The sequence below is a fragment of the Myodes glareolus genome, chromosome 16 (genome assembly GCF_982192425.1).
Source record: "Myodes glareolus chromosome 16, mMyoGla1.1, whole genome shotgun sequence".
Lineage (NCBI taxonomy): Eukaryota > Metazoa > Chordata > Mammalia > Rodentia > Cricetidae > Myodes > Myodes glareolus.
The window spans coordinates 52,620,084-52,644,838 of NC_142041.1; the positions used below are offsets into that span (position 1 = coordinate 52,620,084).

The window sequence follows — 24,755 nt, forward strand, 5'->3', positions numbered from 1 at the left end:
ATACATACAAGGAGCCACAAAGCTAACTGTAGAAAGCTAAGCCACGCACACTTGAGTTAAAAGTCTAAGCAACATGAAAATAAAACTAAAAACACAAATCAGCATGCTACTGTATCAACCAAATGATTTGTTTTTCCTGACTAGGCTTTATTTTTTTTAGGTATTTTTTACTCTCCATATAAAACTGCACATGAACTCCAAAGACAGATAACTCCAGGCCAGAACTGGAGTGTGTTGCGCAGTGTCGGTACTTGACACAGCAAACACCACCAAGCTCAGTGTCAGGATAAAGCAGCCCGCACCTAAGACTTAGAAAGAAAGCAATCAACATTCATATAATGGGCAATGAGAAGTAGTTTGTCTTCATTGTTTTCTGAAAGAAAAAGCATTTTTTTAAACAGTGCCTCATTTACATTTTAAATGAAAAAGAATTGACACCATGGTGTATGAGAAAGATATTTATTTTTAACAATATTAAAACAAATTATTGTGAAGTTCTGCACCATAGTAATATTTATTTTTAACAATATTAAAACAAATTATTGTGAAGTTCTGCACCATAGTAAACACCTATGGAATTCACATTCCAGAAAATGCTTCTGGCACATCTGCAGTGAAGGCACATAAAGAATTCCAGTTATTTGCCCAGAACCATTCAAAGCTGTCTACTCACATTGTTCATCAATGGTCCTCATAGAATTGCTGCATTTTATAAAAATTTCACTACTAATGTACACATTAAAAAGACATTTGCAACATTAGCCTTTATAGGCATATACCATCCCGCCACAGAATCATGCAAGTGATTGAACAGCCACATGTAAATAAGAAACATCTGAGTTTCCCTCTAAGATTAAAAGTTTCATAGCTGGAGGGTGTTTTATTGCTGTTTATTCCTTTAACTGATTGTCTATTACTTTTATTTATACAATTTTATGATTTAATAAGGAAGACTAACATTTTAAGAAAAAAAGCAAGATTTTCCTTTAGTAAAATTAATAGTAAAGGTAGCTTCGAATTGCTAAATCAAAATTAAACACGTTCTCTGAAGAACATCTGCACCTCTTCAATTTTGTCAGAAGTATATGTACAGAGAATCATAAGTATCAGCTCATCTGATTAGACTCATTTTCTTATAAAGAAAAACACCCTGTGCAATGAAGACTATCCTTGCACAAAGATACTAATATATGATTAATACTGAACACATATTTAATAAATTCTCTACTTTGTATTCTTTCAAGTTTCAAATAAAATTAATAGACAACATTGAGTATAAAAATTATTTCAGGAATTTAAGACTGAACTGAACATGGGATAAGATTAGATCTTTCCCCATGAATGAACGTCTTAGAAATGAACCGCACTGTGGTATAGACAGCACACCCGACCTATGACTGTTTAAATTAAACGTGAGTCATGGGACTTAGACTATTCCGAGATAATAGGAAAACTCAAATTCTTCTATGACTAATCTGAAAAGTGCTAGTTATAACTGCTGATGGCTAACCATGGTGTAAACTCTTTCTTAGTGTAGCTCTGCTGTTTTCAGGTATAAGCAGCCTGTGTATAACATCAACAGAAGGCACAATCCTATCCTCTACTTATTTGAAAACACAAGACTGCATAAGACAGCATTAACTGTGGCCAGAATATTTTCTAAAGTTTTAAATCAGTTCTATCAACCATAGTGATTTCATTGCATACAATACGGAGACATGTAGACTTACATTCAAAGGTTTCTTCTGCTGTTCATATGCTAACGTGGGATTTTCCTGAGATAAACTATCCTGCCGGCATAAAGCCGTATTCAGATTGCAGTCTGAATTCTAATCTGACACCATCCTCAACTGAGCACAGTTTGTTTCTCCACCACTCAATATGCACAGTATCTTTGCAGTGGACTAGTCATCAATCTAGTATTAAACAATGTGATCATGAAATTTTGCTTAAAATGAAATTACCTGAACCGTACAAAGATACACGGGAACAGGTACTTTAGATGGAGCTATGTTTGTTCTTCGAATGTAAACAGGAATCTCTTCTAACATTAATTAATTCAAAAGGAACAGAGCATTGTAAAGTTAAAACATTCCCCAGATATTCATGTTGCATGTTTAAAGGTCTGATAAGCTTCAATTCATTTAGAAGGTTTGCTCTTGAATTTAGTAGCCAGATAGGATCCCATCCTTGAAGTTATAATAAGGAAGTCATTCCCAGGAAATAACTTCTCATTGGATGGTCTCAGAAATGCTGCTGAGATAATCTTCAGACTTCATTATAAAATTCGTCCACTCCTGGCAAACATCCTCCATGGAGAATTCCTCACCACCATATTCCAGAGGAAGAATGTCTGGGAAGTGCTGAAGAAGGCTTGATTTGTCATTGTTCCCATGTAGGTGAATCTGAAAGAGCCACGGTGTTTTAGAAGGTGTTGTCTTTGACTTCACCATCATAGAAGCATTTCCAGTGGAAAAACAAACCTCACAAAACAGGATACACTGAGCCTGGCAGGAACATATAGATACGGCACCCTTTATTCCTCTTCCTATCTAGGAATGGTACTTAGGTATTTAGATTATGCTGATGTAAATATTAACTTTATTGTTTTCTTAGATTTGCATTTGTGTATTTACAAAAGGATGATAAAATTTACCACCTGATATTAATTCATTGTAAATAGAAGCATATAGTTGCATTCACAATTAGGCTTATGAGGAGTAATTTATATGATTGCAGGCAATGGATGCAATACCATCAAGAAATTACAGTTGTGAACCCTAAATTTTCATTTTAAATTTTAAAAAGTGTAGAATACCAGTAAAGGCAAAATAAAGCAAGCCATTGAAATCAAAAGTGGATATTACTAAAGAAAATAAGCAAAAAATATCTTTCCCACAGGTAAGGGTGTAGAAGGGCACGAGGTCCCCAGGCTTACACTAGAAAAACAAGAACTGCTAAACACACAGGATTTTTTCTTCAGTGGGCAAAATTGACATCTGGGTGACATCTGGCTAGAGTGGATTTGTTTAGCAACCTGGTAACCTTTAGCTGTTCTGTTGAGCCAGCCATCACCTGAATACCACAGACTCCTAAGACTTGTTTCTCAGTCACTACAAAATATTCTTATGGAAAAAGTCCCACGTATTTTGCAAGAGAGGCTTATTTTTTTGCTGTTATTCTTACTACAAACCTTTTCTCCCTAGACCCTTATCCGCCTCAGTCAAAAGAACCCGTTCTTGTGGAAGGGGTCACTGGTGCTTTCCAAAAGAGATACAGTTTGCAAAATAGTTTCCACATAGCACCGCCTTAAGCTTTGTTGTGACAATTGTCAGGAGGAAACTTGTTTCCCAAAGTTTTACTGTATTTAACTGTAAGAGATAAACCGCCTGGAGTCAGTCTCCATAAATTTGAACCAGCCTGGCTAACTAAAGTCATTACTGAACCGAGTTTCATTCTTGCCTCTCTGCAGATCATTTCCCTGCAGAGCTTGCAGGAACAGTGACGGGTGGGAAGGGAGAGATAGCTCAGTGAGCCTCATTCCCAGCACCCACACTGGGCAGTTTGTAACTCCAGAATCCAACACCTTGGCTTTTTTAGACTAACTAAAATGCTTTCAGCTGAGAAGGAGGCCTATCTTCTCTGGAAAGGAGAAATATCGACATGTATATTGTTGCCAAGAAGCTGAGAAGGAAAAGTGCCTGAGTTTGTTTGCCCATCTTGGCAAATCTGATGTGAGTTAACTTTCACCGAGCTACTTCACTTAACATCTGAGTTTGTTTGTTTTATGTATGTATGTATGTATGTATGTATGTATGTATGTATTTATTATGTATAGTGTTCTGTCTGCATGTATGCCTGCAGGCCAGAAGAGGGCACCGGTTCTCACTTATAGATGGCTGTGAGCCCCCATGTGGTTGCTAGGAGTTGAACTCAGGACTTTTGGAAGAGCGGGCAATGCTCTTAACTACTGAGTCATCTCTCCAGCCCCAGTATCTCAGACTTCTCTTTTCATTAAATTCAGTTATTCTCATTTTTTAAAAATTGTTCAGAATATAACCCAAAATAGATATATTTATTCTTAGAACTTTAAGAATTAATCAGATGGTATCCAATGTTACTAAGTTACACTGAAGGGACAACAAAATGGCCTACATAAAACACTAAATGCAAAGTAGCCAGAAGCTTCACTAGAGCTTACAATTAGGGATGACTTTTCTGAAGACAGAAAGAAATTGGCCTGGAGAGATAAGATTGCTTGAAACTCTTCCAAAGGACCAGAGTTCAGTTCCTAAAACCTGTATCAGGTGGTTCCCAACCACATATAACTCCAGCTCCAAGAGATCTGACACTCTCTCCTGGCCTGGAGGGGCACCTGCACTCATAGATACATACCTCCCCACAGACATACACATAACTAAAGAATAGAACAAATTTTTTAAGACAGAAATATCCACTGGAAGTCACAAATGGCAATAAAAATAGAAGAAAGAAGGAGAGGGACTGGGTAGGAAGAAGTAGTTCAATAGCAGTGGGGTAGCCTGAGAAAAGGGTAAGGGGTGGGGGAATGAGCAAAATAGATGAGATACATGCTTAGAATTGTCAATGAATAAGGAAATAAATTTAAGGAAATAAATAGAAATACCAGCTGGATCACCTAAACTGCAAAGAATCTCTATAGGATCATAATATTCTGACCAGGTATAAGATACTATGCTTTCTAAAGACGGAATAAAAGTTTCTAAGTATCGCATTATAATTAATACCATCATAATAAATGCCATCACTACTGATATTTTTTAGGCTTAAGTCACAATGTTCTTCCAGAACCATTTGTATCAGGCAAATGGTTCACAGCTTTGCATCCCCCAGCGGCTGAGAAAGCTGGAGTGAGAGGGTCACTTGAACCTAGAAGTAAGGGACAAACTGGACAACTTAACAGTACCCTGAATGGAAGCTGTAAGAATGTTCCTCTGTGGATCAGTGCGGGGAAGCAGTTGCTGTTGTGGAGAACAACTTTTAAACCTTTCAAACATTATAAACAACAAAATTTGAATTAGAAAAAAATCTACATAAAGCTCAGCAGGACAGGTTAGTGAAGGCCAGCCCCTTTACTTCAGCTGTTAGACATGAAATCATATTCCCCAGGACAGGTTAGTGAAGGCCAACCCCTTTGCTTCAGCTGTTAGACGTGAAATCATATTCCCCAGGCACAATATGTTTCAGTTACATGTGTCTGGTACTTAAGACACTATGTATTCTTATTTATATAAGTAACACATTCACATAACTTAGAAATCAAAACAAGACTAAACACATACAGGGATTTTTGTTACTAACTCTGTTTTCACCCACCCTTACTGGATCATTTGGAAATCACCCATATTTCTGTTTATCCTGACAAAATACATTTTGGTGCAAACATAATATGTTCTTACTCTCCCCCTTTCCAAAAAAAAGGTTGCCTAATATCAACACTGATCTGCATGAAATGCATCTCACCTTGAAACACACCCTGCAGTCTTGTGTGAATTGATCAGTTACTTCGACCAACCCCTCACGATGAGTGCTTGATGGTTTTAATCTTTTTCTGTATCTATGTTTTTGTTTGTACATAGCTATATCTAGCTGATGAATTCCCAGAAAAATGCTTACATAGTTTGTCATAACTATTACCACACTGCCCTCTACAGGGAATATATTTTACTCTCCAGTGATAAATTCACGTCAGTGTCCCCTGAGTCTCACAGCCAGTAATGCTAGATTTTTTAAGTAAATTTTAATTTATAAGAGTCCTTGACATGTTTGATAAGATTTTCACTATTTTTCCAATGGTTTATGGCCAAAAGACATGGGAATATAGTAAAACTGTCTTTAAATGGGAAGAGATAAGAATGTTCTCAGGAGATAGAAATCACTTGAATATATTTTACTCACCCGGCCCTTAATCTTTTCAGTGAGAAATGGTTTAATCATGGAAAAGACAGCATGGAAAATGACTGGCTCATTTATCAAATGGATGCCACGAACTTTCAGTGGAAAGGAATCCTTTTGAAAGGAAAAAGAATCAACCTTAATAACAACATAAATACTGCAGTTACATTCCTAAAGATAAGTCTCTTCCACGAACACATTATAAGTGTATGGTAATGGTCTGGAAGATGGCCCAATTGGATAAAGTGATTCTATGCAAGCATGGAGACCTAAGTTCAGACCACAGGCAGTCACATAAACAGTTGCTATGGCTGTGCCTGTCCCCAGAGCACAAAGGACCAGAGGCAATCGCTTCTCTAGCCAGCCTGGAAGAAATGATGAGCTCTAGGTTGATTTTAAGACCGTGTCTCAAAAAATAAAATAAAATGAAGAACAATAGAAGACATTAACCTCTGTCCTCTATGCATGCATGTGTGCGCGTGCACACATACAGACACACACACACACACACACACACACACACACACACACACACACAGCAGACTGTAAAGTGTGACTCCATTTTTAAATAGTTTATTCCATCAACACAAAAGCCTGGTTTATCTATCACTGCCAGTGGACTCAGAAAAGACCTGTAGGAAGGCTTTATCCTCCTAGTTTAGGCCAACTATTTTAATAGCCATCTACACACTTTGATTAGAAAGTCTACTCCCCAGTCACACATAAAGCTTCACCTAAGGAAACAATCACAACTTGAGACATTTTTGACTTTGTATTTTTACAAAAAAAAAATTTAGAGAAAAACATCAAGCATCCATGAAAACTGAAAGAATATCACAATAGGTACATGTTTTAAATTTTTTACATTGGTATATATCTTTAGTGTCCAAGTCATATACTGCTTAGAAAGCTTGAAAGGTTAATACCTGAAAGAAAATAAACTCATTCACAGTTTTCTTACCCAAAAGTTTAGTAATTGAGGTTAATACTTTTTTATCTTTTATGAAGAATTTTTCCCCTTCTTGCCATGTAGCTACCAAAGTTTCTTCCCTTCTCTCCTGGCGATTCGCAGGGCCGTGTGACCTCCGACTTCCTGGAGACTCTGCACTAGCTCTGGCTTGAGGGGATAACTTAGCGAGAACCTGGTTCTCTTTGTTATGGTGATTCCACTTGTATTCAAGGTCTTAGCAGTGGGCCGATAGCCTGCCTCCCCTAGCTGACCTTGCCCGAGGTGCCGGGAAGGCTTTAATCTTCCCTACTGCTCCTGGTTGGGAGGAGGCCTTGCATTTTCGGTCTTTCTAGCCCACTGGTATAAATATCTGACTTGAGTTTAATAAAGTTGCCATTTACTCTTGTAGATGAGCCAAGTCTCTTTTGTCTGTGTCTCTTTTTTCAACCCTCAGGACAATCGTCCCTTCTTGTGGGCCCGAGTTCAGGAAGTGCGCAGCCTGGGTCGGACGTGGGTATCCATTGGAAGTGCAGACTCTTACATTGCCATTTTGAGATATATTATTAATTGGGTTTTTCCCAGGTTCGATGTTTAATTTTATTTAAACTTAACTGCCTTCTTGCATTCTGTACTGTCCCCTTGTTGTAATATGATTTGTGGCGAGCACTGTGAGTTTTAACATTGTTGAGATGGTCCATCAAATGGATGTCATTATTTAAGTGCTCACTTTCTTATATTTGAACGAGTAAGTTGTATCTAACTTTCTTCTACATTATGCTGCAAGGCACTGTCTGTGTCTAGGAAGAGAGGTGATGGTAGAACAGCTTTTACACTCTGCAGACCTGCACTAGGATCCTTAGGTCACTGCTGATTTGAAGTTGTCATTATCTGCCATCACCCAGGACGGCCATTAAGTAGAAAAACATTTGGAAGCTTTAGGAAAGTATCTAGCACATAGTAAATGATTATTGCTACAAGGTCAGTGTCCTTACTGTATTCAAGATAATTCATTAGTTGTGTCTGAGAAGTAGTATTACTAGGTTAAAGATAATGGCTTTTTTAAAAAGACTTTGGGGGCTAGAAAGATGACTTAGTTACTCATCTGCTTGTCATGCAGACATTAGGACTTTGGTTTGATCCCTAAATTGATGAGTTGTGAGGAGCTGAGCATGTTGGTACATGTTTATAATCCTAGCACTGGAGTGATGGAGAAGGCTCCTGAGGTTCATTGACCAGCCAGTCAGCCTTATCAGTGAAGACCAATGAGAGATTGTATATCAAAATATGGTAAATGGCAACTGAGAAACAAAACCTAAGGCTTTCCTCTGGCTTTCTTACATACATTCATGCATGTGTAGGTATACACACAAGAACACAGGTATATACATAAAGATTTAATTTCTGGAGAAAAGCATATCAATTTATAGCTAACAAGACATGTGACATTGTATCATTGTTATATTTTTGTAGCAGGCTTTATAGACTGCCAGCCCCTAAACCATGACGTAAGATTTAGTATTAATTATGAATGCTCAGCCTTAGCTTAGACTTGTTTCTACTAGCTTTCTAAACTTAAATTAACCCATTTCTATTAATCTATGTGCTGCCCCAAGGCTCCTTTACTTCATCTGTGTACTGTCCATCCTATTGTTCTGCTTCCTCTGTGTCTGGCTGTCTTGGCCTGGACTGACTGGCTAGATGGCTCCCCTTTTTTTTTCTGCCCACCAGTCCCACCTATCCCTCCACTGCCTGGCTATTGGCTGTTCAACTTCTTATTAGATCAATCAAATGCCTTAGGCAGTATTGGAGGGAGGATGCTTGTTGATTCCTGCTCAGCCCCAAAATAAACACACAAAAGCTATATTATTCAAACTACTGCTTGGCCCATTAGCTCTAGCTTCTTAGTGGATAATTCTCACATATTAATTTAGCCCATTTCTAACAATCTGTTTATCAGCACATGGTTGTGGCTTACTGGCAAAGTTTTGGCATGTCTGACTCTGGCGGCAGCTCCATGGCTTCTCTCTAACTCCGCCATCTTTTCCCGGCATACAGCCTAGCTTTTCCCACCTAGTTCTGTTCTGCCCTTGCCATAGGCTCAAAGCAGATCCTTATTCATTAACCAATAAAGGCATCACATAGAAGGACCTCCCACACCAAGGCAGGCAAGGTGAAAGAGCAACACATATTTACATATCAACATAAACTAATACAACATAATCAACATAAACAAATACAATACATATTTCCATAGTTAAAAAATATTCTACAACATAAACAAATATAACACATCTTTACATAGTTAAACAAATATTCTATTCCACAACAATTGTTGAGTCAACTTCTGTTGTTAATATTGTTCTGACATCAGGTCTCATCAGGCTGCTCTTCTGGTCCTCCTGCTTGTGCCAGCTAAATGCTGGAATTTCAGATGTGTTCTACCACACCTGGCTTGAATCAACATTTTAGCTTAGGAAGAAAACTTAAATGACAAAAATAAAATAAAATCACTTTATATTTAAACGTATATATTCTGCACTTACTTAGTTTGAAAGTATTTGCTTTTGAGGTTTGTTACATTTTTGATAAATTAATTATATTTACTATTGACATTCTTTAAATATACCTACCACGTATATTATTTAAGTTTCAAAAAACGTACAAATACAATTAAATACTATTATATGTTTAACAGTTACAATGTATACACACTCACCCACTTATGTGTGTGCACACGCGCACACACACATACACACACACACACATATACATACTAATAGTTACCATGTATACTCACTGTAAGTACAGCAGCAATCTTTTTGGCTACAGATGGGGTAATCTGGAAAGCATGAGAAATTTGCCAGCCTTCTAGGTCAAATATAGCTTTGACTCCATTCCGTTGAGTTTCCACCTCTTGTACAATGAGCTCTGATGTGATCAGACTTACACGAAATACATCATAGGCTGTAAAAACTTTTGGGTCCCAGGATGCTACAATAAATTAAAAAAACATTGCATCTTAGCACTGTGTGTAAAATCAGAAAGATTCTTTAAAGGAACAAATAATTTTAAGGCCTAAAGAATGTGTAGAAATAAAATCATGAACAAGGGATGATGAATTAAGTAATAAATAGATTGAACTGAGGTCCAAATATGTGCCTGCTTCTCCCTGCTTCCTCAAATTTCTGGATATGAATGGATTTTAAGAACATGACCTAGGAATGAATGCAGATCAAATGTGATTGATAAGTGAGGTCACATCATCACTTCAAGGGAGGTTCGTGCCTAGAAACGAGCATATTTAATACCTCTGACAGTGCTCCAAGATCAGAAAAAAGTGTGAGCCTGGGTTGCAATCAGCAGCAAGGATCGCAGCAGCATGTGGTTTGGATCTGAAGTCTACCCATCAGCTCATGTGCTACAGGTTTGGTTCCTAGTCCACCAGTGTTCAGAGATAATGCTGTCTGAAGGGAACTAGCTCAAGAGGGCCCTAAGCTCATCCGTGAACTAATGCATCTATGAATCATAACTTAGTGGACAGGCGGCTGGTACTGAGAATTTTGAAGTAGGACCTGTCTGGAGGAAGTGGGTCATTATGTGGGTTCACTTGAAGAGGATATTTTGTCTCTTGTTCTCAGGTGTTGACTCCTGGTCACCATAATCTTGTCAGCTGTCTTCCATCACGTTCTCCCTGGTATGGAATTCTGCATCAACACTAGCCCACAGTAATGACACTAACTAATGATGGGCTTAATCTGGAGCCAATCTTTCCTCCTCTCACATTGATTTCCTCAGGAACCCTGTCACAATGATGGACAGATGACTAACTAAGAGGTTGCTAAAGAAAAAGCCTGTAAAGCAGAAAGCAGAAAGACAAGCTGGTCGTCTGCCAGATCTCAGGGACCAGCATAGATCAGTCATGCCCCTACAGGCCTGGGCAGGAAGCTTGGCTTGGAAAGGCCACACCCAGAGAAAACAGAGTATCTATGGTAAGAGGAGGTACTGATATTCTTGTCCACACAGCCTGTCCCTCCCCACCATCCTTAAGACAGGTCATGGCAAGCGGAAATGATAGTAGTAATGGTCAGGGAAGGAGGTTGTCTTTAAAAATGATCAAGATTTATTAAAAATTGTCATATGATACACATACGAGAAGACAAGAACCAGGGCTGGAGAGATGGCTCAGAGGTTAAGAGCATTGCCTGCTCTTCCAAAGGTCCTGAGTTCAATTCCCAGCAACCACATGGTGGCTCACAACCATCTGTAATGAGATCTGGTGCCCTCTTCTGGCCTGCAGACAGAAGTGCAGGCAGAGTACTGAATACTGTATGCATAATAAATAAATAAATCTTAAAAAAAAAAAAGAAGACAGGAACCAAACTCCATAGATAAAGAAGTAAAAATCAAGAAAGCAGTTAAAAGAGAAAGCTGAAGTAAAAGAAGGAATAGCGTCACAGATGTAAGGGATGAAGAAGAAGCTATTTGTAAGGATAGATAGGGCCAGGGAGATGGTTCAGTGGGCGTAGTCTTTTGCCACCAAGTCTGACTGCTTAGCTCAATACCAGGAAGCAGCGTGGTAGAAGGGAAGAACTGGTTCCTGATAGTAAAGTAGACTTCTGACCTCATCCATGATGTGACGCCCATGTGGCACCCACACAAGCATACACACAATAAATAAAGAAACATTTTGGAGAGGGTAATTCTTGGTGATAAGACCATATTGCTGAAGATACCACTCACTTTGATCATCACAGGACCTGGAAGCCTCCTCATCGCTAGCTAGCTTTCACGGTGCTGAAAGGTGTAATATATGCTGCTGCAGGTTAAAAGGCATCAACACCCTTACCCATCTGTGAACTCAGAGAGGTTCCGTAATAACAGATCCAGCCAGATCTGCCCATTGTGGTAATAGTGGCATAACCACGATGAAAGCAACTCCTTCCCAATTACATGTGAGGCCTGCCACATACCTGGTGTTGTAAATCTGGTCACAAGACTATAGACAGGAAGGTCATAACCCCTGTGGGGGAACCTATTACTGTAATTTTTCTAAATGGTTATAGTACCAAACTACCTTCTAAATGCTTGTCTTTATACACAAGATTAGTGCATCTCTCCGTCCTCCTTGGAAAAACTTTTGTAGTGGATAGCAGTTAACACTGACATTTACAAACTGTCAAAGTGGAGAGAACACACACACACACACACACACACACACACACTCACACACACCCCACATCAGGGAACATCTCAGAAGACCTAGTGGAAAGATTGTAAGAAGTAGAGGTTGGTGCGGACTCCTGGGAACCCCTGTCCTCTGGGTGTGGCAATGCTGGTGAACTCCCGGCCTCACAACAGCAATGGTTGTTGTGATCAAGTCAGTGAACATTCCAACATGAACAGGGGAAGGACTCAGTGAGCACCCATCCTGGCCAGAAGCTATTGTCAGATGACCTTTCTGGGAGAGGGAAAGCCACTTGTACTCAGGAATGTAACCCCTGCTCAGGGGCCCATGTTCCAGGGAAGGGTTGTATACTCATTTGCATACCGACAGCACTAATTGGACTTTAACGGGTTATTTAAAAAGGACAGGAGTTAGGAAAGGGGATGTGGAGTGATGTCTGTGAGGAGCTTGACAAGGTAGATATGATCAAAATACACATATGAATGAAATTCTCAAAGAATAAATAAAAATATGTTCTTTTATTAGAGAGGCTATTTAAAAAAATTCAGTAGAAATCTTAGAAATAAAAATTAACTGAAAAACATCAGTTGATGGGTTTGTTAAGTGGCAGCGGAGAGCCAGTCAGACAAAGAATAATGATTTAAAAAGTCAAATTGAAGACTCTTTCCCAATCTCACATAAAAGAACACAATCTGGTAGTGTCCAAAAATTGAGACCAGTGCAGCTGAATCTGGACATTTCAAAACCCAAATAAATCAGAAACAAACAAACAAACAAAAAGCAGGAAACAAGAAAGGAACATTAATGATAGAAATTTTTTTCCTTAGTTGAAAAAATGCATAGCGATTCAGACTGGAGTCCACTGAATGCCTAAAGGGTATGTGAAGCCGAAAATGTTTCAGGTCAGGTGTGGTGGTGCACACCGGGACTCACAGCTCTTGGAAGGTAGGAGCCAGAGAATCGGAGTTCAAGGTCATCTTCAGCTATACATTGAGTTCAAAGCCAGCCTAGGTTCTGTGAGATCTTGTCAAAGGGAAGGGAGACGGGAGAAAAACAAGGAAGAAGAACAAAAGTTTAATAACAAAGAAATTGAAAAAGCTCAGAAAATCACATATCCTTGCTTTGGCTTCCAAGCAAGTTGGCTGTGCTATTTATTGAGATCGTGTTTGGTGGTGGAAAGATCGTATGTACACATTCCACAATGTTGACCAGAAGACTGCCAACTGGATGCAAGAAGAACTGACAACCAATTGTATTAATCTGAATCCCCAAAGAATAAAACATGGTAAAGACACAATTCTGGTAATCATTTGTGCTTATATAATACCTATGATAGAGACTGTCTAGAATAGATCTGTTTCCCTCCTTTATAGGAGAGAGAGATAAAGCAACTCCTTTATCTCTTATACATGTGAGAAGCTGATAGGCCGGAGACATTACTCAGCACATAAGAGTGTTCTATTCTTGCAGAGAACCTGAATTTCATTCCCAGAACCCACATTTCTCACAAACATCTCATAACCTCCTGTAACTCAGTTCCAGGGGACTCCATACTGTCTCTGGTCTCTCTGGCCATCTTCACTCGTATGCACATACCTCTTTACAGATATATGCAAATGCACATAACTTTCTTAATTTTCAGAAATAAGATACACATGAAATGAAGGCTGAGGCCAGTGTCCCGAGGAATTTCAGAACTAAAAGGCTGCTGAAAGCAGGTATTTTCTGTGGTAGAAATGAAGAATGCCACTCTGGATGATGAAAAGCCTCCTGGAATGCATGGTAACAGAGACACAGAACAGGAGTTCACAAGAGAGAAGTGCTGGCTTACTGCAGAACTCAAATAGAACTTGGCCTGTTGAGCAGATTTGCTGGAAAGAGGATTGCTTACCACAGTTGCCTAAAGACCTTTCAGAGAGTTGGGAGGGAAATGAGACCAGGGCTTACATGAGAATCTTGAGAACCATGTCCGGTGACTGGCAGGAACACAAAGAGTCTGGCTGAGGGCAGGAAAGTTGAGAGCAGAGGTGGCATGTGGGGCTGGAGTGGGACCAAGGAGAAGTTTTCAAGTTTTGTTTTCAGAGGCTGAGCCTTAACAGTTCTAAATGTTAGTTGGTATTATAACACTGTGAAGAAAAAGATAAAGACTTAGAAAGGGAAGAGATGGCCATGAGATTTCCCTGTGATTTACAGCAACTCAGATTCTTGGTAAGAATATGGAAATTATTTATTCAGCTCAAAAACTAGGACACTACAGATGAGCACAAATGCACATAACCTTTTTAATTTTTAGAAATAAGATGCATGTGAAGCGAAGTTTGAGGCCATTGTCCTGAGGAAGTTCAGAACTGAAAACCACAATGATGAAACGTGAGCTCACAAAGGCGATTTGCAGACTATAAAACAGTTTCTGACTATTTTCTGAGCCAAGTGACCTGTCAGACCTGTTCTGCCCTGTATTCACCTTCTGTGAGTGTAAATTAAAAGTTCAGCTCCTCATCCCAGCAGCTTCAGTCCCACCTGTATGCTATAGTTATGCGCAGGCTAGTAGTTACTGTCAAACAGGGTCATCACTGAGGGTTCTATTGCACGGTACTAGCTAAGTAAGCTCCATAAAGAAAGACATGAGAAATTAGAATTTTATTTCTTCCCTAGATCTACTTAGTATTTATTAACTATTGTGTGTCAGTTAATGTTCTTATTATGTAATATATATGTGTGTGTGTACATATATGTGTGCATGCATGTGCTATATAAAATAAGATGAAATCCTCACATCAATTCTGTGTTTATCGGGTTTTATTATGTGCACTTTACAGATTTCAATAAAGTCAACATGCCCCATAGCTTCAACTCATAATAACTCAATTATGATTAAAACTAAATCTTCATTGCTAAAATTTGCTTTTTGCTGCTATAGTATAGTAGTAGTAAAGGCTTCAGATTACATCCTCTGTCATGGGGCTGAAAGAAGTCAACATAGAGGGAAGGGCTCTGCATTTTCTCACTGCTTTTACCGTGCAGACACAGTACAGAGGGGAAGTTACTGCACTGGGCTTCTGGGGGGAAAGTTTATCACAGATGCAGCTACTCCATCAATTCAATTAAATTGTGAAAATTTATAAAATCTTATTCTGTCCTTTTATTTTATTCATAAAATACTTCTAAGTTTTTCCTTTCATTCTAAGAATTACATAACACACAGGAGGCTTATAATATAGCTTTCTTTTCTGACCTCCCTTAAACCTATGTATCTTTGAGGTTAAATATTTTTGAGTTAAACAATGAACCTCTCTCTCTGTGTGTCTCTGTCTCTGTGTGTGTGTGTGTGTGTGTGTTTGTGTGTAGCATGTACATGTGGCTATACATGGATGTCAGAGGTCAATGGTGAGTGTCTTTATCATTTTCTACCTTCTATTTTGAGCCTTGAGCTGACTGATTCAGCTAGACTTATGGGCAGCAAGCCCCAGGCAACTACCCGTCTCCATCACCAGGATTATAAACACACACTGGGGCATGCACTGGCTTTTTACATGGGTTCTGGGAATCTAAACTCAAGTGCTCATGCTTACATAACAAGCTTTTTACCAACTGAGCTGTTATCCCAGCTCTTAAATAACACACTTTTAAGTAACTATACTTCCAGAAGCTTAGGCTATACAATAGACCTGTTAATGTGCTACTAAGATACTAGTGATCAAAAAATCATATTGGCTTTCTCACTGTAAAAAGTTTGTTTTCACCTATTTTGTCTCAGTATCTAAACTAGAAAAACAAAACAAACAACAACAAATACCCAGCCAGGCCCTCCAAAACCCAGACACTTAAAAGGGGGCAGAGGGCTAAAATAAAGCAGCAGGATGTTTCACTTTCTATGCTCTCGGGACTTAAGCACAGTTGTCGCATAAAATAAAAGCACCACTTAAAGGTGAATCTCAGATAAGCTGGGTACAAGATTTAGTATAAGCCTGTCCTGGGAACACTAAAAACTTTTTTGTGGTTCATCTGAAATTTGAATTCTACTGTTAAACCCTAAGTTTTTGTAATATGTTAGTTTCTCTGCTAATTCAAACATATATGCTGGCCACCCTATCCCTAAGAAGCTTCCTTTGGAATGCATGGAGCAACAGAAGGACAGAAAAGCCACTACTGTGTGCTTGTTGGTGATACATTGTCCTGGAACAAAAAAAAATGCAGACTCCAGTGATACTCACTTAAATCATACTTTCAAGAGTTAAAACAGTATCTTGTTCCTGACAAAGCAACAAGCAATTGAGATAAAGGCTGAGGTCTTATGTAGAGGTAAGTAGTGAACACTGATTCATGTTCATTTAAAATCTTTAAAGAAAGGGCTACTAGGTGTGGTACCTGCCTGTAATTAAACCGAGTAGTAGGAGGCTGAGGTGGGTTGATTGCTTGAGCCCAGAAGTTCAAAGCCAGCTGACCTCAAAGGTCAAAGTCAGCATGACCAGTATTTTGAGACTCCATTAAGTCAGGCAGACAGACAGAGATAGATATTTGTAAATATATTTCAAGAAAATTCTGCTCCTGAAATGTTGGTTAGCTGCATTCTTTCAAATGGACTATGAGCAGAGATGATGGAGTGAGAGTTTCTACTCTCACCTGGAAGTTTTAACCACACAGAACTAAAGATGCGACAGAGATTACATGTCACCAGTGACGGATCTGAAAATATATGTCTCCTCCAAAGTCATATGCTAGAAATCTATCTCTAAGCTCTGCATACAGTCCTCTGACACACATACATGCACACACACACACTCACATACACACAGAGAGAGAGAGAGTCAGAGACAGACACACAGACAGACAGTCAGGCAGACAGACAGAAAGATAGACAGAGAGAGCGCATGCCAAGTTGCACATGTAGAAGTCAGAGGATAACTTTAGGAAGTCAGGTCTTTCCTTTCGTTTTGGGTTCCAAAGTTTGTACTCAGGCCATCAGACTTTTGTAACAAACACTTTTATTTGCTGAGCCATGTTAACAACGTAGTTCATGGTGTGAGGAAGTAGATTTGGAAAGATGATTGGGGAAGAAAGGTAGAGTCATCATGAATGAGATTTTAAAGAAGCCCCAAGGGCTACTGTATTTTTTATACTATATGATGTCAGGCTGAGAAAAGCTCCGTGTACCAGAAAACAGTCTCTCATCAGATCAAAATCACTGATGCTTTGATGTTGTATTTCACAGCCTCCAGCGCTAAGAACTAAAATTCAGTGTTTTAAGCCACCAGTCTAAGGGACTATACTATAGCATCCTGATGAGATAAAACATTGGCAAAAAGAAATACCAGAACAGCGAGTAATGACAGGGAGAAGTCAAAACAAACAGGAGGGAGCAGAGCTGCATATGACTTACCAATTCTGTAAATAAGAACTCTACTGCCAGTGGGATCCCTGGATCTCAACACCCCATGGTAGCCAGCCTTCAAAAGTCCAATGATGCTTCTAGGGCGCAGATCTGCACTCAATTCTGGGCATTCTGCTCGCCATTTATAATAGTTTTTCAGTAACTGAAAAATAAAATTAAATGTGTCCATAAATGATTTACATGGTAAACATTTTGTAAAACAGTTGAAAGGCTTGATATTGTGTGTGAATGTTGTCATCTATCATATCAGAATCTGGAAGAGTTTTTTTCATTATAGATGACAGACCTCCTTTCATTAAGAATTTGAGACCACAAGAGTTGGCCATGAACACAAGACTCAGTCATTTTTAATTGCCCTCCATAATAGTCTCCCAAAATAGTCACCAGCAAGTCCAGACCTTGTGATGTATACCTTCCTGAAAGAGGTGGAATTGGCTTTGGATGTGAGTTGGTCTTACACCCTGCTTTGTCAAATACTGTAGCTGTGGAAATGAAACTATGCTGGACACAAAAGCCTGGTGCCTTCTGAGTTTGACCCAGGCATATGTAAGATGACTGGATGGGAGCAGACCACATGGAGAGAAGCCCAGGAAGTGGAGAGGCTATCCTATATAGTCTAACTTCAGTCAGATTATCACTGAATACCATGAGGAACCAAAATGCATCACTGCACTGAGCTTTCGCCAAGTCACAGAGCACAGGCAAGTGTGGGATCATGCTGTACATCAAAAACATTAAGGGAGGCTTCCTACTTAGCAATAGATAACTAAAATACTACCCCTAGTACTTTTGGAAAAAGGATTGAAATCCAATCAAATAAATTAGAAGTAAAGCAGCTATATAACTACAACTTAGATCTTGGTAAAATATAGTGTAAAAGAAACTCGCTGTGTCACCCATAGAAGTGCCATAATAATTGACCAGTCAACAAATTAATTTTCTTTTGATTTTTGGCATTGTCATATTTCTTAGATTGGCACTGGATTGTTTTATGCTTAAAGGGTGCTCTTAGCCATGTCAAACCTCAGTTAGGTGAAAGGCAAAGAAATGGCAAGCATTTTGTGGAAATACTAGGAAGATACTGCATCGGAACCTTGTCCTTCACTGACTGAGGGTCTTAATCTGGGGAATCTTCATCAGAGGAACTCAATATTTGCAATCTGCTACCATAAACATGATAACTGCAGCCATAAAACAGTGGTAATCCAGATAATCCTCCTGTATAATAGCTTACAGAAGGGGAATTCTGAGCTGGGGAATAAGTCCCTGGCTGGGACTGAGTTGGAGAAAAGCCAATTGGACCGTGAGAAAAGCATTACCACGGAGTCCTCCAGGACAGAGCCTCTGTGGTCCTCCCTTCTCTCTCTTTCCTTCCTCTCCTTATTCCTAGTCTCATGTTGTCGTCTTCTTTTTCTGTCTGTCTCTGTCATCTCTGCATCTAATGAAGTCTCCTTAGCTTAAACAAGAGACTTGCTAAAAGTCAAATGCAGCAAAGTAAGAAAGAAGAAAGTCAGTCAATTTGCCAGCAAAAATAATTGGTGACCTAAATAGACATTTCCAAAGGCAGCAAGAACAAGAGGCACATTGTAGCTCTGATGCATTCATTCTGTCCACTACTATGAATGTCCCTTCCTCCTCCTGTCCTAGGTGGCATCAGAATCAGTGTCAATAGCATTTTATGATGCTCAGTTATATTTTGACAATTTCCTCAGACAAAGGTAAGTCTTTAAATCTGTATTCTGTGTAAATGCTGAAAGCAACACCTTGGTGACCATATAGAATAATGGTTTTATCATCCTGGGAATGTAAAAGTGTGTCTTGCTAGAGAGGGTGGTTCTAATGGAGGCAGCACATCCAGCAAATATCTTCAGATTGTAGCCTCAGGAGATGAAAACATGTTGACTAAAAGAACAGATCAATGTGTGAAGCCATCAGCTGTGCCCACACTTGAAAAGAATAATCTCTGTAAATATGAACAATTACTGCTATGCATCTTGACACTTAAAACTCCCAAAGGCTAAGAATCCAAATCTCTGGTCATTTATGCTACACTGATAAACAAATTCACAAATACAGTTGGCATAAATGTTAATAATAAAAACGAATTGCTACTAAGCAATTGTCAGACCAAACTCAAGTCCATAGCAACAGTAACAACAACAACAAAAAAAAAACAGCTGCAAATAAATATTTTTTACTGTTGCTACTAAAAGCTGTCTTGGTGTAGAAAGCTTTTTTTCTATGTGTTGCTTTCATTGGTTGAATAAAGAAAACTGCTTTGGTGTTTTAATAGGATAGAACTTGGGTGGGTGGAGTAGACAGAACAGAATGCTGGCAAGAAAGGGAAGTGTGGCAGACCTCCTTCCTGAGATGGGTGCTGGTTAGACTCATGCCAGTAAGCCATAGTCAAGTGGCGATACACATTAATGGAAATGGGTTAATCAAGATGTGAGAGTTAGCCAATAAGAGCCTAGAACTAATGGGCCAGGCAGTGTTTAAAAGAATACAGTTTCTGTGTAATTATTTCAGGGCTAAACTAGACAGCCGCCGCTTCTCTTACTACACTGTCTATTTCAGTCAAAAATTAGAAATGTCTATTTAAAATGTTATGTTTATGGTGGGTATCCTCTTACATTTTCTGTCTGTTTTCAAACCATGACATAGACAACAGACACACACACACACGAATGCGTGCGCATGCACACACACATACAAAGTATTCATGCCACTTTTATGAAGTACAGTACCATCTTCTCAGTTTTGCCTTATAAGTAATTACCATTATTCTATTACATAGGTAATGAAACCTTAAGAAATTATGTTTATCCACCAAGAAAAAGGAAAATTAAAATTTACATATGGTATGATAAACTCCACAAAAAGATATTAGTCTCATGGAAATTGTCAGGAAGAAGAAGAATTGTAAAAGATTTGAAGTCTTGGTAGAAACCATAAAGATGGTTACAGTACCACTGTGCATGTTTTGGGTTATTTTGTTGCTAATAGTATAATAACATAGATGATGCCACTTACAAAGAGATGAAGTTTATTTTGGCTCACAGTTGTGGCCCAAGGTCTAGTGGACCATGTACGCTGTTGGTCTTCTTGCCGGTAGAGTCCTCAGAAAACACCAGGCATTATATGGCAAGACTCAAGGAATACATACATACATGCATACATACATGTGTGTGTGTGTGTGTGTGTGTAGTCTTATTCTTATAAAAACTATCAGTATTCTATTGTGAATGCTCCCAGATTAAGACAGAAATGTAAGGAACAAGACAGTTTTCTTGTCAAACAGATGAAGGCTATTTTCATGCTTACTGTTCTGACCTGAATGAGCCAGGGAAGCCATCCAGTAATACAGCCTTTCCTGTGCTTCAACCAAATTCAAAGTCCTGAGCCACAGATTAACAGCTACATGAGTACTGATGAGTTACTCTACTATGCCATTGCATAGCAGTGAGTACTGATAGGTTACTCTACAGCTGTGTGAGTACTGATGGGCTTCTCTACAGCTGTATGAGTACTAATGGTTACTCCACAGTTGTGTGAGTTCTAATGGGTTATTCTACAGCTGTGTGAGGACTGATGGGTTACTCTACAGCTGTGTGAGTACTGATGAGTTATTCTACAGCTGTGTGAGGACTGATGGGTTACTCTACAGTTGTGTGAGTACTGACGGGTTACTCTACAGCTGTGTGAGTACTAATGGTTACTCTACAGCTGTTGAGGACTGACGGTTACTCTACAGTTGTGTGAGTACCAATGAGTTAGTTACTCTACTGTGCTGCAGCTTAACAGTGAGTACTGAAAGCTATTAAGACTAGAAAATACTAATTTATCATAACTTAGAAAACCAGAATAATAAGAAATTCCATTATAACTGAGGGTATTTTAGAATTTTCTTCCTACAAAGTGTTAGAGCTTATATACCATGAGGAGCGATTACACTAACAACCACTTCAGAAAAAATAGAAAGTTGCATACATTTGCCCTTTCCTCTTTTTTTCCAGTTGGCAGACAAGACAAGAGGTCACAAGCAGAGACTTGGGTTCTGTCCAGCGGACTCAGACACCGTCCTACTAGGCAGTTCATCAAGGGTCTGTGCAATGAAAGTCATTTAGCAAAAGACAGAATATAGGAAATGTACACATTCTCACGGAGACTACAGACAGATTCTATATCCTTACCTGCTTACCCATGACTATTTAAAAGGCAGCTAAGATCAACAGTTCAAAGATTTAGGTATTAGATATCGCTCTGTATTTTTAAGGGCTTCTTTCAACTACAGGGACTGTGTGTTAATATTCAGTAGCTGCCAAGTGCATGCTAGTGCATTCATTGATCACGGTGTTCAGAAACTTCACACCCAGTAAGAACAGGGAAAGAAGTGAAGTGGAATTTAATTTAGTAAGTGCAGCTGTTATTTAATTTCTAACATGCAACATCAAAATAATCTCACTAAATTGAAATCAACATTAAAAGAAGAGCAATTATGCATTTCTAAAGAAATTGTTGGTAGAAGCATTTATAAAAGGGGTGGGGATGCAGCTCAGTCATGGACTACTGTCTTACTATGTACATGGCCCTGGGTTCAATCTCCAGCTCAAAAAAGAAATAAAAATAATTTTACAGTCCCCCAAACAAAGGGTAGGGGTGTCGTACAGTAGTATAGTGATTGTTTTTCCTGTCTAAAACTTGAGTTCAGTCCCACAAGAGGAAAATGCTGGTCCTGTGGAAAACAACTCACTACAGGAGTGTCAGTGTCTATCAAGATCACAAGGCTCTTCAAAAATAAATAAATGTATATAAAATAAATAAATAAAAACAAGTATCTGTGGAAGGATGGAGAAAGCTTGTTTCCCCAGCTCCATGGCTGCTGCACATGGCAGGACTTAGTCATGTTGATGACCCAGTGAGCTTGGGAGCCTCCTTCTGATGCACTGCTGACATCACCAGAGAACAAAACACCAAAGAAACCCAAGAGCAAACAAAAGAACAGTCAATACTTTTAATCATATTTAAACATTCTAGTTCTTTCAGAAAAAACAGGGTTTAAATACCAGAAAGGCTATAAACTGGGACAAAGACCTTATTTCTTTGATGTAGATAGCTATTTTTGAAGCAAAAAAAAAAAAATAGAACAAGTGGCTAAAACAAAAAAGATAACTGGAAAATGAGTTTTGGATATCTAAAATGTGGTTAACCTCAGTTATAACAAAATGAATGCATGTTATAATGAAAAGCTGTTTCTAGTCTAGCAAGCGTGAATCATATTTGGTAAGGCAGCAAACATATATGGAGAAAAAGACACCATTATGCAGCGCACATTTTATTGGTGTAGCAAACAACGAGAAAGCTCCCTGCAAAGTTGCTGCATTTCTCCTCACTGAAAACAGGAGCGTCATGCTTTAGCAACTGATGAACTTGTGCAATAAGGATGCATCAAGGTTAGCTCCTATCTACGTATGAAGTATAAAGACAAACTAGAATGCAAAGTCAGTGATAGAAGAAAATAGACACCGTCCTGTCAATGGCACTTTTTGTTCTGCTAAACAGAATGAAGCTATTTTTAAAAAGGAAAGAAAAAAGAGGAACACTAAATGAAGGGCAAAATGGCGAGCATGGCAGTGCTGGGTCCCCATCACTGGGTGATGGCATGAGCAGTGAGCATGCTGACACTGGGGTCCCCATCACTGGATGAAGGCATGAGCAGTGAGCATGCTGACACTGGGGTCCCCATCACTGGGTGAAGGCATGAGCAGTGAGCACAGGTCGTAGCACCACCTGGTAACAATCTCCACAGGCAAAAACAGGGAGCTTATTAGATATGTTTAATGTAATACCTCCATTTTAAGAGAAAGTAAAGTCCAAAAAAGTGTAAGATGTGTATGCTTGTGCTCACATGACATGAGTCCAGAAAATCATGGCTCAGAAAACCAAAATAAAAAATAAAAACGCAGGCACCTGTGTGAGAGAACACAAACCACATGCGTGAAGTAACAGGTAATGTTACTTCTGGGCACTCAACTACTAACTAAAGTTTGTGGTGGGAAGTTTTCTCCTTTTTAGAAGTTCCTGTGCACTTTTTACTATTTTGTGTTATTTGTGTTGCTTTTGCCACACATAGCACTATCCAATAAAATTCGTTTCAATAAATTTGGAGATGTTGGAATTCAGCACCCTAGTGTTTTCTCTTGGAGAAAGGTCTCGGTCATGGTCAGATCCTCTCGCTGACCGCTGACCGCTTACTCTGTGCCAAGCACAGGGCTGAGCACATCTTGTTCTAGCAGTTACAGGTTAACGTACAATTCTCGAAACTACTGTCCTGTCCTCACAGGTACTGAACAGATAAGAGCTCTGACCCTGATGGACAAACTCAAGGTCGCACCTCTCCAGTCCCAGGGTCTGGACTTGCCTGGGTGCCCTGAATACCTGAACCACAAGAGAATCGCGCTTCCCGCCCTGAATTCCAGACATGCCAAACTGCCTGACAGCCCTGTCACTTAGCTCTATTAGCATAGTCCTTTTCAAGATGCCTTCAGATGTCCAACTCGTACTTCTCTGATCTCTCTTGGAGTTATCTACTCAGGTGTATTAGAGCTGAGTTTTCGCATCTCCACTTTGCCTAATCCTGGAGACCGTCTTGGACGGAGAGAGGTCCAACCGGACGGCCGGAACCACAGCTTCTGCGGGGAGGGGAGGAGGGACACCCGGGGCTCTGGGCTGCAGCCACAGCTCCAAGCCCGGCTCCCGTGGATCCTGCCCGGTGCACACTTACCCGCCAGGCCAGGTCCAGATCGAAATCCCGGGCGCGCAGGAAGCGCAGCAAGAAGGCGTCTGTGAGCGGGTGTGGGGTCTGCGGGACGCCCGCCTCTTCCGCTCGGCGCCTCAGTTCCCTCAAACCGGGTTGTACCAGCGGCGAGTGGTCGGGGAGCGCGTTGAGCTGTGGCCCGGCCACTGGCCCCGACCGCATCTCTGCCATGCCCGCCGCGCCACCGCCGCTGCCAGGGCGACGGGGAAAAGCGTGGGCCCAGCGCCACCCTCCGCCCCTCGCCGTGGCCGCCGCCCCACTCACACTCACCCAGGCAGCCCTGGACTCTCTCACCCCGCCGGGGCAAGGGACACGGCACCCTCTTAAAAGAACCCACGTGGTGCCCTTGGGTGCTGATCACATTCTTAGGGCTTTCTATAGTAGCCCGAGTCAGTCCCAGTTAAGGAAAGTCCTGGTGTTAAAGTCAAGAAGTTACTTGGAATGTTTCTGAGTAGGCTGCCAGAGGACCTTTCCCACC

General features: G+C 39.9%; 1 protein-coding gene across 1 annotated transcript; it reads right to left on the reverse strand.

Moving 5' to 3' along the window:
* Window positions 1-445: 445 nt before the first annotated feature.
* Window positions 446-24,463, reverse strand: Ttpa (alpha tocopherol transfer protein). The gene is made up of 5 exons (XM_048420104.3): window positions 24,245-24,463; window positions 17,449-17,602; window positions 9,681-9,874; window positions 5,938-6,048; window positions 446-2,405 (listed from the first exon to the last, which is right to left on the reverse strand). Exons 1-5 carry the CDS (start codon window positions 24,446-24,448, stop codon window positions 2,232-2,234), a joined length of 837 nt encoding a protein of 278 aa, XP_048276061.1. The 5' UTR covers window positions 24,449-24,463; the 3' UTR covers window positions 446-2,231.
* Window positions 24,464-24,755: the final 292 nt, after the last annotated feature.

Bases quoted from the DNA above. Each gene is read 5' to 3' on its own strand.
- Ttpa (XM_048420104.3), bottom strand. From the start codon at position 24,448: ATGGCAGAGATGCGGTCGGGGCCAGTGGCCGGGCCACAGCTCAACGCG. The intron at 17,603-24,244 runs GTAAGTGTGCAC...TTTATTTTTCAG, and splicing joins ATCTGGACCTGGCCTGGCGG to TTACTGAAAAACTATTATAA. The intron at 6,049-9,680 runs GTGAGTATACAT...TCCTTTCAAAAG, and splicing joins AGATTGCTGCTGTACTTACA to GATTCCTTTCCACTGAAAGT.